The sequence below is a fragment of the Corythoichthys intestinalis genome, chromosome 12 (genome assembly GCF_030265065.1).
Source record: "Corythoichthys intestinalis isolate RoL2023-P3 chromosome 12, ASM3026506v1, whole genome shotgun sequence".
NCBI classification, from domain to species: Eukaryota; Metazoa; Chordata; class Actinopteri; order Syngnathiformes; family Syngnathidae; genus Corythoichthys; species Corythoichthys intestinalis.
Window position 1 is genome coordinate 15,250,964 of NC_080406.1, and position 18,154 is coordinate 15,269,117.

The window sequence follows — 18,154 nt, forward strand, 5'->3', positions numbered from 1 at the left end:
TCTGACCTTATTGGTTATGGTTAAAAACGACAACTACACAATTGGGCTGGCAGAACTAAGGATTGCCTCAACTAGACTTGATGGGTTAAGTGCTACCTGATTTATTTATTTATTTATTTATTTTTTGGAGTAAATTACAGTGAAGTGTCCACTGACTGGGTTACAGAAAGTGGTTCCTAATTGCTTTTACAGAAAGTTAAGTGCCTTCTGATTGGTTTAGACTGAGTAAGATGCTTCCTAATTAGCTTACAGGAAGTCGTATCCTTCTTAATTGCAATACAGCAAATAAAGTGCTTCTTGGTGGTGTTACAGGAAATAAAAGTAGATTGGAAAACAGAAAGTAATGTGTTATCTGCTTGGATGCAGTTATGTTTTTATTATTTGTGTACACAAAGTGTGTCGTGGTAAGCCAATCAGAGCCGGTGATTTCACAAGCAAACCGGAACAGCGCGTGCGGCAAACACACACACGCAAAACAGATGCACAGGGTCGGATGGCAGAGCATTCAGAAGAAAAATGGTCTTTTAAGAGGTGGAGATATAGACACTATTTCAAGTTTGTCGAAATTAAAGGAAAGAACAAGCATTTAATGTGTAATTTATGTCCCGGGGCAAAGCTTTTGTCGACATCTGTGGCAAGCAATTCAAATCTGCTGAAGCACCTAACAAGTTAACTACCTGTCTGTTCTTCTCTATTCCACTGACTCGAATACTGCTCAGAAAATTTCAAATTCTTTGACATACAACAAGTTCTTTTTAAAGTAACAGAAATAGTTACTTTCCCTGGTAACTAGTTACTTTTACTATAGAGTAATTCAGTTACTAACTCAGTTACTTTTTGGAAGAAGTAGTGAGTAATGTAACTAATTACTTTTTTAAAGTAACGTGCCCAACACTGCTGAAGAAAAACTTTTAGTCAGGGAATACCAAAAATAAATAAAAATGGAGCCTTCCTTCAGGTAAAACAGTACTCCTTTTGTCTACAAGCACAGACAAACTTAACAAAAAATGAAAGCTCCTTTACGCTGCTTTAAAACCACATAAATAAAATAAAAAATTGTGGAGAAGGGGGTTAACCTCGGTTCACTACATTTCTCACAGACTAATTAACGTTAACAGTAGAAAACGCATACAGGAGGATATTTCTATCAAAGCAGCTTCCAACTCGAGTTCGGGAAATTCACACAAATGAATGTTATGCTAACTCTGATGCAGGTTAGACTTTCAGTAGCAACATTAGTGGTGTGTTCCCCACCTCCACAACATTGACATCTTTTTACATTATATACAGTGGCTGCGGCTGGTGGGGAAAAACTTATATTCCTCATCCTCAAAGGGAGCGGAGGAGGCGGCATGTTGTATTTGTGTCAGGGCTGTGATTGCACGTGTGTGTGTGTGTTTGAAAGTAGGGGGTGAAGTCATCAGCAAATTAAATGTGCGTTTAAGGGGAAAAAATGGACTGGCACATTCAGCAAGTGAAAAGGGCTCAATGTAAATCAACATAATGAATGTATAAATTCACTTCATAATGGTAGGGTCAATTCTATCCTTACAACACATAGGAAGACAATCTCAATTACCTATATAACTGAATTCATTATATAATGCAAATAAGGTTGCTTTAAGGTTGGTGAGGACAATTTGAGCAACCCTTAAAAGTTGGTAGTGTCATGCCCCTACCGTCCCTATGCAAACCTACGCCCTTGTGTTCAACACATTAAAACGCAAATGACGGCATTTAATAGCAATCCAGTTGATTATGATAGACTGACATGTGTGTCTGTTTAGACAAGGCTAAAGGTATCAAGGCAGAAATGCAGTATCATACAGTACAGTACAGCAAATTATAATCAGATTAACAAAAGTCTTTACCTTTTGTGTTGAAAAGACGGGATCTCTTGCAGTTGTAAACCACTTCCTGTTGGCAGTGCTCTGACCTTGACACAATTTTGTGCAGTTGCTCCGGCGAGGCGCCATAATTGAGCAACGTGATGTGAGGCCTCTGCAGCGACGATGCCTGGACTCGGACTGGGGTGGTGCTGTTGTGGGCTAACACCGTCCAAACTTTCTCTTCTACAAGAAAAAGACATTATGAGACCATGAGCCTGTTTCAAACAACTCATCCAAATTTCCCCATTATTAAAATAGTACATTCTCGAAGCAGGTTTTGTGTTCCAGAACAACAATTAAATCACTGCGACCGGTCTGACTCACCAAGTCATTACTATTAAATAATTAACCTTCCTATCCAGTGTTTTTTTTTTTTTTTTTTTTTCAAACCTGCGCGCACTGCAGCTGTGTGCTTTATAACGCTAGCCTTCAAGTGTGATTACTCGGCTCAGTTGCGCCATCTAATTCTGCAGTCCGCTCATAAATTAATTGGTCATGAATCTTGTAACGACTACCAGCAGGGAGAGGTGTTGAGTGAACTGACAGCTGTGGTGTATATTACATTGTCTTTGGTGAATGGTTCTCACCCAGGCCCAATCTCACGGGATGGCATATGGCTGAGGTGTAGCATAGCATGTTCAGATTTGTTCACAACCTCTTCAATTATTTTTGAACATTCCAAATACTGACTAGGTTCGGTTCTTTCCAGGAAAATTACATTTTGCGCAATAAATGATTAAAGCTGTCATCCAAAACAATCATAAATCTGTTCAATATCATTAAAGTGGGTAAAGGTCCAAATGTAAAAAAAAAAACTAAACTCTGATCTCCTTATTCAGTCGTTTGACCGAGAGAGCCAAAACACCCAACATATTTTAAAATATGATTCCATGAGAGCCATCTGTCTGTCTGTCTATCTAATATACCGTATTGGCCCGAATATAAGACAGTGTTTTTTGCATTGAAAAAAGACTGAAAAAGAGGGGGTTGTCTTATATTCGCAGTCTAGACATTATACCCATTCACGATGCTAGATGGCGCCAGATATCATTGAGGCGATGTTCTGTCATGACAGATCTCAGCTACTCTCCCAATTCACGACGCTAGATGGCGCCAGATATCATTGAAGCGATGTTTTGTCATGACAGATCTCAAGCTACTCTCAAGTTTAACCAGTTTGCATTATTTTATTGTAATGTTTTTCCTTATTCAGATTTGTTTCAAGACTACAGTTACAGTTAGACTTCACTTTGAGGGTTAATGCAGCTATTTTTTTTGTTTTATCACAATAGATTAGTTTATTTACATTTCAAAAACCAGAAGCCATTCATTTACGAATGTGATTGCACTTTAGTTTACATATTTAAATGTTCAGATATTAAGATTTGAATGAGGCAAAATAACATACTTTTTCTCTCAAGTATATTGTTATAATCATTTGTTTCGGATGTACTGTAATTATTTTCTGAATAAAAAATAATTTGGTGTTCAAAAAGTCGTTTTTCAAACTTGAGTTTTGAAAAAGAGGGGTCATCTTATAATCAGGGCTGTCTTATATTAGAGCCAATACGGTATCATATTTTTCGTCCTATGCATGCATTTTGAAACGTTGTGAAAAATATCAATCGGAGAAATTAGCCGATATGGCTACTGCATAGGCATCATAGTTCGCAATATTTACGTAAAATAAATGCTAACAGCATTTTTTTTTTTTTTGCTTTTCACCAAGAATCAAGACTGTTTCAAGTCCATATCTATGAGGAATTCAGGCATTTTAGCATTTATTCATAAGAATTTTCACCAGAAAAGCTCTGTTTACATAAGGTGGCCGCTAGCTACATTCACTAACAGGCTAGCATTGTACTTCGACATATTTCCGTCAAATAAATGCTAACTGCACATTTTTTTTTTTTGTGTGCTTTCAATCAAGAATCGAGACTGTTTCAAGTTCATATCTATAAAGAATTCAGGGATTTAAGCATTTATTCACAAGAATTTTCACCGGAAAAGCTCTGTTTACATAAGGCGGCCGCTAGCTACATTCACTAACAGGCTAGCATTGTACTTCGACATATTTACGTAAAATAAATGCTAACTGCAGTTTTTTTTTTGCTTTTAACCAAGAATCGAGACTGTTTTACGTCCATATCTATAAAGAATTAAGGGATTTAATCATTTTATCACATTAATTTTCAACGAAAAAAGCTGTCTGTGATTCCACTCAGTCAGCTTTGACGGCTTGGCTAACAATGCACGCCCGTGTCCCGTCAATACATTATGGAGTCTATGGAAATATATATTATCTATGGAAATATAGTATCGCGACATACATTTGTAGTGTCCAAGATCAATGTGGATGGATCATCAGTTCATCACAGCTCGTTCATGTCAAGCGAGCCGGCCGGTACCACATTTAAGATTACGGGTTGGTAGAGAGCCAGATCCACTCATCAAAAGAGCCAAATATGGCTCACAAGACGTACGTAGCTTCCCGACCCCTGTACCTGATTATTTCAATGGTGATCAATGTTACAGGTGTACACACGTTACTTATAGTTCTCAGAAATAAGTTGGTCTTTTCCGAAAAGAGTCTCACGTCTTATTTTCAGCATGTACAAAGTTAGAAACGTAGTCCTTTTCACGTTCTTCCACAGAACTGAATCATATTAGTTTTATCTGTTTATCACTCTGGATATATTTAGTGAATGTCACCATAAAGTGCTTGCACTCAGGGTTGAAGGATGATGTTGGTTTGTAATGCAGGAATATCTCAGCATCACAGAAGAGGCCCATCTGTGCATTCGGTGACATTTACCATCCGTGCGAAATCTAATTAATTCCCCTCTGCACCTGTCAGTACCCCCGCCATCGCGATCCTCCTCACCAAAACTACAAAAGAAAATAGCTAACAAACAATATTTCAAACTAACTGATCCTCTGTTTGTTCAGTAAATTAGATGAGTAGTCCATCTTAACTGAGCTTGCAATACATGGTACGTGAGGTGTTTACTCTTCTTCAGAGAAAATCCCCACTCACTTCATGATTATGCATATCAGGTCGTCACGCTGAGAGCTATTTGCATCCGGGATGTATTTGTAATTGAGGTCAAGTTGAGGGATCTTCATGTAGAGCAGAGACAAAAGAACACACAAAATATGGAAGAAAGGGTGGCATCCAACCTCCTGGCTCAACATCCAACTTTGCAAAGTTTAGATTTGTATGATGGGTGGACATATTCAAGTATAATGGTGATACCGATGTTTATATTGATCCTGACTGATACCAACATAATGAGATGGATACCTCAATTTCAGGACAAGTAGTTTCATGACGTGTAGGTAATATTTATTTTAATCAGAGGCGCGGGGTGTGGGTAGATCTCTGCATAAAAAAAAAAAAAATAATAAAATAAAAAAATAAAAAAATAGAAATAAAAAAATTAAGGCAAAAAAAAGGCATAATTATGTTTTGTTTTGGGAAGTGCTATAGAACCTTATAGCTTACAAATAAAGTTGGATTGTACTGGATAAAAAAAAACAAAAAAACAAAAAAAAAACACATAAGCCTGAGCTTTCAAGGCGACCCAAAAAAAAAGCATAAAAAATGTGAGCACCCCTGATTTACTGTAGATGTTTTATTTACATTCTTTTCTGAAAATATTTATTTTCTACTTGAAAAGCTGCTAACTGGAATTGTGTCGTCCGAATCCTGGGAGCACTCACCTGTCATGTTACAGTACACATTTGTGGCCTCTAAGGGCCCGCTGCCATCCGGGTCGATAGAATAGAAGCCCGAGGAGCCCCCTGTCAGCTTGTAGGCTTCGCATGATGACTCGTAGATGGCTGAAAAGGTGGAACAATTTTCAACTTTAATTGTCACATCAACTTCTAATAAAAAAAAAATAAAAAATAATACAAGGACTTTATAGCAATGATATAATTTCATCAAGCTTCTGGATCCATTTCTTCAACAGTTACTTTGTGGCTGACCTCTGTCTTTATGCAGTGAATTTAAAGAGGGTGATGCTGCTGATGGTTTTATATGCAGTACTTGAAAATGAACCATAGTCCAACAATCACAAACTGTAAAGCTCATATAAGCACAAGCCACAATTTTCAAAGATCACATTTCTCGGTTTTATTGTATTATCCCTATTATATTAAATACTGTATATCCACTAAATTAAAGACAACTCAGTTTTGTCAATATTGGGATATTTGGTCAAAAAGTCAAAAATATTGTCCGTATTTGCATCCTGAGAACACACATCTCTCTCCTGTCTCCAGTGTTGTCTATGTTCTCCAGTATGTCTATGTACAGTGGGACAAATAAGTATTTAGTCAACCACTTATTGTGCAAGTTCTCCCACTTGAAAATATTAGAGAGGCCAGTAATTGTCAACATGGTTACACTTCAACCATGAGAGACAGAATGTGGAAAGAAATCCCAGAAAATCAGTTTGATTTTTAAAGAATTTATTTGCAAATCATGGTGGAAAATAAGTATTTGCTCAGTACCAAAAGTTCATCTCAATACTTTGTTATGTATCCTTTGTTGGCAATAACGGAGGCCAAACGTTTTCTGTAACTCTTTACAAGCTTTTCACACACTGTTGCTGGTATTTTGGCCCATTCCTCCATGCAGATCTCCTCTAGAGCAGTGATGTTTTGGGGCTGTCGTTGGGCAACACGGACTTTCAACTCCCTCCGCAGATTTTCTATAGGGTTGAGACCTGCAGACTGGCTAGACCACTCCAGGACCTTGAAATGCTTGTTACAAAGCCACTCCTTTGTTGCCCTGGCTGTGTGTTTCGGATCATTGTCATGCTGAAAGACCCAACCATGTCTCATCTTCAATGCCCTTGCTGATGGAAGGAGATTTTCACCCTAAAATCTCTCGATACATGGCCCCATTCATTCTTTCCTTTACACAGATCAGTCGTCCTGGTCCCTTTGCAGAAAAACAGCCCCAAAGCAGGATGTTTCCACCCCCATGCTTCACAGTGGGTATGGTGCAATTCAGTATTCTTTTTCCTCCATACAAGAGAACCTGTGTTTCTACCAAAAAGTTTTATTTTGGTTTCATCTGACCATAACACATGATCCCAGTCCTCTTCTGGATCATCCAAATGCTCTCTAGCGCAACCGCAGACGGGCCTGGACGTGTACATTCTTCAGCAGAGGGACACGTCTGACAGTGCAGGATTTGAGTCCCTGGCGGCGCATTGTCTTACTGATAGTAGCCTATGTTACGGTGGTCCCAGCTCTCTGTAGGTCATTTACTAGGTCCCCCCCGTGTGGTTCTGGGATTTTTGCTCCCCGTTCTTGTTATCATTTTGACGCCACGGGGTGAGGAGGGAGTTGAAAGTCCGTGTTGCCCAACGACAGCCCCAAAACATCACTTTTCTAGAGGAGATCTGCATGGAGGAATGGGCCAAAATACCAGCAACAGTGTGTGAAAAGCTTGTGAAGAGTTACAGAAAACGTTTGGCCTCCGTTATTGCCAACAAAGGGTACATAACAAAGTATTGAGATGAACTTTTGATATAGACCAAATACTTATTTTCCACCATGATTTGCAAATAAATTCTTTAAAAATCAAACTGATTTTCTGGGATTTTTTTCCACATTCTGTCTCTCATGGTTGAAGTGTAACCATGTTGACTATTACAGGCCTCTCTAATATTTTCAAGTGGGAGAACTTGCACAATTAGTGGTTGACTAAATACTTATTTGCCCCACTGTATGTCTGTTTTTTTGTAGTGGCTGCTTCAGGTGTGTTCTCCACCACCCTTTTTTTTTTTTTTTTTTTTTTTTTAAAAGTCTATGCTTTATACTTATTATTAGGCATGTGTCGGGGTGATATTCTGATGGTATGTTAATTTTAAGCCAAAATATCACACTTTCACTGTATCACGGTATTGCATTTACAGCTCTAAAATGTGTTTCTTTGAGATATCTGGGTTTAAAAAAAAAATCCATTGAAGAGGATTTTTATTTTTCAAAACATATTAGCAAATTGGAACATAGGTATAAAATTAAATCAAAATAAATGAAAATACATAAAATGTTCTAAATAAAATTAAAATAAATACAGTCGTTTAGGTGAGCCTAAACCCACAGCCACAGCTCAATATTATTACCATCAGAATAAAGATAATTGAATTATTTTCCATAAAAAGCATGTGTGTGACTCGTATCATCTTTACATTATACACACACTCTCTTTCTCAATACAGACAGTTGCCAAAGAGAAAAAAACACCAGGTTTTACAACGCTAGACACACTAAACACGCTGGAGTTAACTCTTGTAGCTGGTGGGAAACCTTCATGACAATTGCCACGTTTACATGGAGCCAAATATTCCAATTACAATCGGAATATTTGTTCAAACCGAATAAATGTGTTCCATATAAACACCTCATTCGGAATGAACAGGCCCAAACTGAATGGAATTTCATTCCGATTCACAGGGGTGGAATATTCCTTTTCCCAAACCGATTAGAAGTAAAATTATATCATGTAAACAAGGAAGCGGAATGGTGTCTGGTTGCGTTCTTTCTGCACATGCTCCGTACTGACGTGGTGACGTCACTTTGTGACGTAAGTAACGTCACTTGCAACATGGCTTCCAAGCACAGCGCACCTAATTGGGAGTCCGGCGGAAAGATTGTATTTAATTCAAACTTTAAAAGCTTAGACGGGCGTAAAACGAGGAACAGTGAACTATTTAAAAAAGTTCACGAGAGGTTACACGAAGCCGGAATAGACCGGAGCGTTGACCAGATTAGAAACCGGTGGAAAACCGGCTACTACAAGGCAAAAGAGCAAAACAGCAGAAGCGGATACGACCCCACAAACACAACAAGTGGGTTAAAGTTAAAACAGCAGCACTCCGACGATCGATCTCCATGTTTTGCAACGTGACGCTTTGTTTTGATTAATCTGCGCATGTCAGACGGCAGTTGTCAAACGTCCTTTCGGAATAAAGGCAGTCACATGTAAACGCTGGATCGGAATAGATGAAGTGACATGTAAACAGCTGATCTGAAATTTCCATTCGGAATGATTTGAATCGGTATGAATAAAAGTCAGCATGTAAACGTGGCTAATGTTCCCTAACCTTTAATTTTGTATAAATGCAAAATCATACTGGAGGTACTGCCTCCTTGGCAGCCACCCTCCGCCAACATGTTTTGCATGTCGGTTAACCCTCCTCCTCTAAGCGGCGGCTGTCTGTAACTTTTCTGTTGCCGAAGTATTCCCATACTAACGAGGGAACTAACGGGGGAAAAGTTCAGGAGTTTCACCTCCGCCAGCCATGGTGTAGCACAGGCCCACTGACACTGAGCAACAACCGGTGGGCGAGGGTTGAGCCTTGCAGCTGCAAGCGAGGGTTTTCTCCTTGCATTTTTGGGACATAAAAAATAGCTAATACCTTAGGGATGGTATGACGGAAACATTTTCCTATTTTGTTACCTTGACGTTTTCATACCACGTTATACCTTGAAACCAGTAATCGGCACATGTCTATTACTGGCATCACTGTACCGTAACTTGCAACGAACTGAAACCTGCACAGAACCTAGAAATTCTGTACAAGATGCACCCAAGCAGCCCCCAGAACATGCAGTATAGCTTACTTTTCTTAGAATACTTCATTTATCAATGTGTACATAGAACAAGTGTGTCTTGTAAAAAGTTGCACATTTGTCTTTCTGCAGGGTCAGATTTTTGCTAGTCAACATGCAGTTTGAAAAATTCCAGTCTTGCTGTTTTATGATCTTTTTCAGCAGTGGTGTCCTCCTTGATTGTTCCCCATGACAACAACGTGTGGTGTGTTCTGTCCACTCTTGAACTTTGACCTAAAAATTTACCCTAAATTTCTTTGGTGGGTGCTCTGGCCGCTTCTGTTACCATTCGTCTCATCCATCCCTTGAATTTGTCATCATTTTTAATACTGTCGCCACATCCAAGAAGTTTGGCAGCAGTCTCGAGAATTCCTTAATTATATTCTTTCATTCATCTTCTGAACCTCTTCCTTCATTATATGTGCAACTGTATTCATAGGAAACTCAAGCTACTGAGAGAAGGTCTCATAGCCTCAATCTTTGACACGCTTGTCAAATTTTTCTTTCTAAACTGCTCTGAGAAATTTCCTTTTCTTTCTCTAGTCCATGATTAGTGTGCGCAACTAGCACAATGACTACCTCTCACTTTTAAAGACGCCTTGTTTGAACTGTAGGGAAATTATACTACGCAATTATTTTTTAAATTTGTTTTAGATCTGACACCTATATTGAAGTATTAAGTGGGTGAGGAATTGAAAACTAATCTTAGGGGCCGTTTAGACGACAACCGCAAAGCAAAAACTTTTCTAGAGAGCTCTATCGTTTACAAGACGATGGCGTTTTGGGAGGCTGAGAACCCCAAAATAAAAAAAAAACGCCTTCCAGAGTGGACATTTAGAAAACGCTCCCCCCCCTGTCGTCGCCATCGAAATAGTTGACAACGCAAAAGTGAGTTTTGAGTGACAACTGACTTCCGTACTCCGGAACAGTAGGTGGCGATAATTCTCCAATATATTTGGCAGTGAGGGGGTTGAAGAAACTAATGATGTCAGTGCACACAGACAGTCTGAGGTTTCATGCACTTTGGGTATCCTTGTACACGCAGTTTTCCCCACACATAATGGTCGTATAAACACGGAATTAAAATAACAGCAAAACGCCACTTTTGCCTTATTGCGTAAAATTGTTGTCGTGTAAATGTGGCCTTAGTTTAATTTCTAAGCTTTTGAACGGTAGGGTCCCATTTTCTTGAAGTATATGGGAAAAAAAAGAGGGTAAGGAAAATGATCTACTAACATATGTGCTTTTTTTTCAATCTTTTTAAAGACATACCATGAAATATGAAATACACAGGTATGCCTCCAATGTTTGTGTACCCACATTTTATGTTTTTACGAGGCAGGTCCTCGCTTTTGCGAGCAGTCACAGTGTTGTGATTGAAATAAATCTTGAGAAAACTACAATAAAAACCTAATTGAAATAAATCTTGAAAAAACTACAATGAAAGCCTAATGTGGTTTCACACACACTGGAAAAAAAAACTTTTAGATAGGCGTTTTTCATTGTATATACACATTAGTTTTGAGTTTTTACACATTACTGAATCCATTGTTGTATTTATTATGTAAGAGAGTCAATTAAAAGACTTATCAATAAACATTGCTTAATATATACGTAACGCGATTGCACAAATTGTATGACTTTTGTCCAGGGGTGAAAGTCGTTAGAATTTCTTGCCGGAACTCCCCGACATGAAGGTCGCCACTGAGCCAGGAATTGTATTTTTTATTGGGGGGGGGGGGGGGGGGGGGGGGTGGACTACTGAAATGCAAATAAAACTGTTTGGTCAGTTATTTCTATAACACATACAAAGCTGATTTTCATTCAAAATTTTTGCAAAAGAAATGTTAACCAAAACAACTATAAACCCAACCTCCATCTCCTAATTTTTATTTTCCCTCTTTTCCTCACAAACTAAATGCCAAATCTCAATTTTAACTACTTAAGAACATAGGATTTGTATTAAAATAGAAGATAATGTAAACATTTATTTTTTGTTGTGTTTTTTAATAATAAAGATATAAGTAACATACATTCAGAAAAATAAGTACTAATGATTTATATTATGCAGAGTGAAATGGAATATATTTTGAAGATCGTGCAAACATTGACTTTTTTAAATCATAAGGAAACTAATAAGTAGCCTAACATAAATGAACAAATATAAGTCCAAAGTGCACATTAACAGCTAAGATGTTCTGAACCTCCTAATCAGAGCAAATAAAGCTAAATATGACAAATAAGTCACCTTAACTCTTTCCTTGCTCTAAAAGATTTGATCAATTTTCTGTTGCGCTGCCCTTTTTTTTTTTTTTTTTTTTTTTGCTGTTTCAGAAAATCAGAACTAACTAACTATCTGGTGATCACATGTCAGTATGTCAGCCAATTGAACGGATAAATGAGTCCAGGCGTTTTGCTTTGCTGCGTGCATTTGCACATTGACGTGACTCGTCATCGTCAGACTCAGATAACTGCAGCAGCTGGGGAAACCTCCATGCTGTCCGTGGAATAAAATAAATAAATATCGGAATAAAATTAAAATAAATATCGGTGGAAACGGATTACGCTACACAAACACTTTGTTATGCTTGTTGTTAACACTTGTGTATGTAAATCTGATGTTGGTACATTGTTTTCTTCTTTGAGATTAAATGCATGTGTGGCAGCTTTGTATTTTTTTTTTTTAACATAGCGTTTTGACAGTTGCCGGCCCTGAATCTTAGACCGGAACTACGTTCCTGACCGTTCCCGCACACTTTCACCCCAGCTTTTGTCCCTCTGAATTGCCGTACACAGCAAAATCTGTGGAGTTGATTTTTGAGTGTAAATTATTTTTCAATTGATTGGTGTTGATTTTGGGTGTTGTTTTAACACTCGCTCTTGGCGGGTGTCAATTACGGTAATTTTCGGACTATAAGGCACACCTGACTATAAGCCTCCACCCACCAAATTTGACATGAAAAACAACATTTGTCCACAGATTAGCCGCACTGGACTATAAGCCACAGCTGTCTTCACTGTATTATGGGATATTTTCACCGAAAGATACTAGTAACACTTTATTTGACAGCGGAATTATAAGACTGTCATAAGACCAAATGAACCACCATGAAGCTTTGAACCAATTGGCTGCAATGCTTCATTACTTCAAGAAGCTTAATTTGGCCATCACCGCTCCACCTGCTTTCAACACTGTTTTCCTCCAACATGCCTCCTAGCATGCACTGCAGCGTTATAGGTGTTAATAATAAAAGTTCATGTTCTGTGCCAGTTATTTCTTCAGTTACGTATCCAGTTGTTTCATTAAATGCTAGTTATGGTATTTGGTAACAATAAAACTATCATAATCATGACATGACACTGCCATGAGCATTAATGAATGCTTATGACAGATATCATTTTGTGTCAAATTATGTCACTTTTAAATAGATGTAAAAGATCCGAGCTGGACATAGTTAGTGACAAAATTTTCCAGGTGACAGTTTATGACATCTGTCACAAGCATTCATTGTTGCCTATGCAGTGTCATGTCATAATTATGATGGTCTTATGGCAGTCTTATGACGCCACTGTAAAATAAAGTGTTACCCATTAACCCAAATAAATCAACAAATAACCCGCACTGGACTATAAACCGCTGGATTCAAAATGAGGGGAAAAAATAGCGGTTTATAGTCTGAAAATTATGGGTTAATAATTAAGTGAGTTGAATACAGACACCCCTGGCAGAGTTAAATGTACTAGCAGAGTTGATCAGCCACACCCAGTTTAAGTGCAGGTGTCAGAAAACAAAGCAGTCGCAAAGACTTGTGGGCGAAGTGACACCACGGCTGTAAGTAGTGGTGTCTGTAAATAGGTGGAGTGTATTCGGTTGAAAACACACATAATAGTGAGCCTGACTTCTGTACTTACTCAAGGGATGCAAAGTCCCTCTGCTACCTCTCTTGAGTGCAACAGCAGGGTACAATTGCAAATTAGGCGCATGTTTGGCACTAGCGTCCCCAACTCATCCAGAATATTAACAACATCACAATTAATATTTAAAATGAACACTCCTATTGCAAGAAAACAAAAGACGGTTACACATTTTGCATGTAAAAGGTTAGCATAGGAATTGCTTAACTTGTTCAAGTAATTTAGTCTTACTTAAATCATTTAGGCATTTTTCATTTAACTACATAACTTAATAGTTTTTTAAAGCAGTTGTGTGAAACCACTTGAAATAAGGTTCTTGCATAAATACCATGTTTCATTTTTGTGAGTGCATGATATCTGAGACTTCACGCCTGCCCTTTAGCTGACCTGCACTGAGTTTTCAAGCAGGATGGGAAATATCTGATTTCATGATTTTCAAAAGTGTCTCTTATTTAAAATAAGAGTTGCAAATATTTACTTCATGTGAAAACCACAACTCTGCAATCTGCAACGAGCCGACCACTAATGCGCGCCATATTTAAGCATGTTATTGCAACGCACGATTGAAGTGTCCAAGATCCACGTATCAATGCAGAAGCAGCTCGTCACAGCTTGTTAATATCAAGTGAGCCAGCCAGTTTGACACTTAAGATGCCGGAAATGCGCTCATCAAAAGAGCCAGATGTGGCTCATGACTGAACCCTGGACTGAATAGTTTTCTTAAAATCTTTACAATATTTTATTCAAGTTAATTATTTGACCACCACTGATGTTTTCCACCATTTACACCAAGAGGATAATGCCACCTTTGAGAACATCTTAACTCTACATTGTAATTTTACATTATTGTGGTGTCGAAAAACGTGTCATTTTAAGAACTGTTTCTCCTATTTCGACCTGGCTACCTTGCTTATCCAAGCACGCCTAATATTGCTACCAAATCTAGTACACTTAAAAGGGAAAACATTTTCTTGGAATATGATCATATAATAAAAGTACAAAATGGGACATGTTCATTCTAAGAGTAGGTAATGCTAATGTTTACCTGTGATGGCTGTATACTCTGCTGGGTAGCTTCTAAATCAAAAGAAGATTTTACATTTACATTCACTTGGCATGAATCTCTTTGTTTGTTGTTTTAACAAGGTGTATCCAGAAAGTTCTGAGCGGATTAGGATGAAAGCTTGTGGCATTGAGCCAGGGAAGACTTGAGGTGATTTTTGATGTTGATCCAGGAGCTATTTTTCTCCTTTAAACTGGGATATGATAGGCATTTTCACAAAATAATGCTGTTGTTGTTGTTGTTTTTTAATGGGGTAAAAGGTAAATTATTCCAAATGAATAACTACCTAAATTAGGGTGACCATATTCTGATTTCCAAAAAAGAGGACACTCGGCCCGGCCTCGAGATACTTGAATTTTCCATCCTCTGTCTGGATAGAAAAATTCAGTTTCGTTGAATGAAAAAACATAGGCCTATTGCCATATAGTATATATAATATACTATATGGAAATATTTTTTTCACTCAACTGATTAATCAACAGACTTGATTCTTCCTAAAAAATAATCAAACAATTAAAAAAAAAAAAAAAAAAAAAAAAAACTGACAAACTATTCAACCAGCATGTTTCCAAACGCAGCAGTTCAAAACTACATTGCCCATAATGCCTAGTGCGGCGGGGCTGATAGCTACTCTGTTAGCGAGTACCAGGAGTCGAGGCAAAATCAAAGTTTGCTATAAAAGTTTACAATCATCGGCAGCGCAACGATGCGACACCAAACGGGACTTTACAGATCACGCCAGTACAAATCTCCGACAGAAGTCAACAGGTTGCCATTATATACGTATTTAGCGTAAAAAAAACTCATAAGAAACACTGCTACTTAGAATATAATACTAACATTCAACCAAATAAACGAACGCAGAACAATTACAAGACTTATACAATATACTGCATCTCTGTGTACACATACAGTGCCTTGCAAAAGTATTCGGCCCCCTTGAACCTTGCAACCTTTCGCCACATTTCAGGCTTCAAACATAAAGATATAAAATTTTAATTTTTTTGTCAAGAATCAACAACAAGTGGGACACAATCGTGAAGTGGAACAAAATTTATTGGATAATTTAAACTTTTTTAACAAATAAAAAACTGAAAAGTGGGGCGTGCAATATTATTCGGCCACCTTGCGTTAATACTTTGTAGCGCCACCTTTTGCTCCAATTACAGCTGCAAGTCGCTTGGGGTATGTTTCTATCAGTTTTGCACATCGAGAGACTGACATTCTTGCCCATTCTTCCTTGCAAAACAGCTCGAGCTCAGTGAGGTTGGATGGAGAGTGTTTGTGAACAGCAGTCTTCAGCTCTTTCCACAGATTCTCGATTGGATTCAGGTCTGGACTTTGATTTGGTCATTCTAACACCTGGATACGTTTATTTTTGAACCATTCCATTGTAGATTTGGCTTTATGTTTTGGATCATTGTCCTGTTGGAAGATAAATCTCCGTCCCAGTCTCAGGTCTTGTGCAGATACCAACAGGTTTTCTTCCAGAATGTTCCTGTATTTGGCTGCATCCATCTTCCCGTCAATTTTAACCATCTTCCCTGTCCCTGCTGAAGAAAAGCAGGCCCAAACCATGATGCTGCCACCACCATGTTTGACAGTGGGGATGGTGTGTTCAGGGTGATGAGCTGTGTTGCTTTTACGCCAAACATATCGTTTTGCATTGTGGCCAAAAAGTTCAATTTTGGTTTCATCTGACCAGAGCACCTTCTTCCACATGTTTGGTGTGTCTCCCAGGTGGCTTGTGGCAAACTTTAAACGAGAAATTTTATGGATATCTTTGAGAAATGGCTTTCTTCTTGCCACTCTTCCATAAAGGCCAGATTTGTGCAGTGTACGACTGATTGTTGTCCTATGGACAGACTCTCCCACCTCAGCTGTAGATCTCTGCAGTTCATCCAGAGTGATCATGGGCCTCTTGGCTGCATCTCTGATCAGTTTTCTCCTTGTTTGAGAAGAAAGTTTGGAAGGACGGCCGGGCCTTGGTAGATTTGCAGTGGTCTGATGCTCCTTCCATTTCAATATGATGGCTTGCACAGTGCTCCTTGAGATGTTTAAAGCTTGGGAAATCTTTTTGTATCCAAATCCGGCTTTAAACCTCTCCACAACAGTATCTCGGACCTGCCTGGTGTGTTCCTTGGTTTTCATAATGCTCTCTGCACTTTAAACAGAACCCTGAGACTATCACAGAGCAGGTGCATTTATACGGAGACTTGATTACACACATTTGGATTCTATTTATCATCATCGGTCATTTAGGACAACATTGGATCATTCAGAGATCCTCACTGAACTTCTGGAGTGAGTTTGCTGCACTGAAAGTAAAGGGGCCGAATAATATTGCACGCCCCACTTTTCAGTTTTTTATTTGTTAAAAAAGTTTAAATTATCCAATAAATGTTGTTCCACTTCACGATTGTGTCCCACTTGTTGTTGATTCTTGACAAAAAAATTAAATTTCATATCTTTATGTTTGAAGCCTGAAATGTGGCAAAAGGTTGCAAGATTCAAGGGGGCCGAATACTTTTGCAAGGCACTGTATAACTCAATATACAACAGAAGACACATGATCGACGTTAAAAGGAGATAAATTTACAGAAAGGTGTATGGAGCCACGTCTTAGAACGCCTTGTTGAACTCCTTTTATTGCAGTCTAATCTCTTGCCAAACCGTCAGTAGATGGTGGCCCAGATCAGATTTAAAACCGCATAAGAAAGGCTACGTTCATACTGCAGGTCTTAATGCACAAATCCGATTTTTTGTCATATCTGTTTTTTGGCGTGCCCATTCAGACTGCCTTTGTCCATTGTTTTGTCCATATTTTTTTTTAATTAATCACGTTAAAAAATTTAACGCATGCGCGGAACGACCCACTCACGCATTGCCGCAAACACACTACAATGGTGCCGTTTTATGTGTATTGAGAGTTAAGAGGCAGAGACAAGCGAGTGGAGTGGACACAGGCATTCACTGGGGCCACGCTATTTATTGGCAAAAACTTTAGCATCTCTTCCACAGCAATTAAATCTATTGTGGCGAGCTCTGCGACTTGTCCCATTCAGACCGTCAAGTTAATGCCTCACTCGAGTTGGAAAACCACGAAAAAAAAATCGGATTCGTGCATTAAGACCTATGGTATGAACCTAACATATGTAGGTTTACCATGCCGGGCTACATGCATTACCCATATATGCATACATGTTGTATAAGGTAACACGTTTATTTACGATCATTTTCCTCACGTACTTACTTCCAACAAGTACATGGAAACATGAATCCCTACTTATTTAGGTTAGGGTGACCAAATGTCCTCTTTTGCCTGGACAAGCCCTCTTATCACGTGCTCTCCGGAGCGTCCGGCTGGGTTTCATAAATTCATGAAAATGTCCAGTTTTTATGATTTTTCACAGGACAAATTTGAAGAGAATCCATCCGACCTCTAAGGGGCAGCACCTGCCTGCGTTGACGTGGCTCCTACTATTAAGGGTGGCAGAAGTAGATCTTCTTGTTTTTTGTTGGCGATTTACCCTATGTTTCATGGCTTTCATCTGACGAGACAAGAACAAGACGAAAATGTGCAATAGTTAACGCCACATGTTCACAATGTGTGACATTTTTTTGTGTAGTTAGCCTGCATCGTAGCAGTGTCTGG

At 38.6% G+C, this 18,154-nt stretch overlaps 1 protein-coding gene across 4 annotated transcripts in view; it reads right to left on the reverse strand.

The window, feature by feature from the left end:
- The window catches only part of LOC130926990 (contactin-associated protein-like 5), a 376,038-nt gene that overhangs the window by 99,470 nt on the left and 258,414 nt on the right, over nt 1-18,154 (reverse strand). For all 4 annotated transcript variants that reach the window (XM_057852402.1, XM_057852401.1, XM_057852404.1 and 1 more), the window contains 2 exons: nt 5,613-5,732; nt 1,872-2,072 (listed from right to left, as the gene is read on the reverse strand). In XM_057852402.1, coding sequence (XP_057708385.1) covers nt 1,872-2,072; nt 5,613-5,732 — 321 coding nt within the window. The remainder of the gene's footprint in view (nt 1-1,871; nt 2,073-5,612; nt 5,733-18,154) is intronic.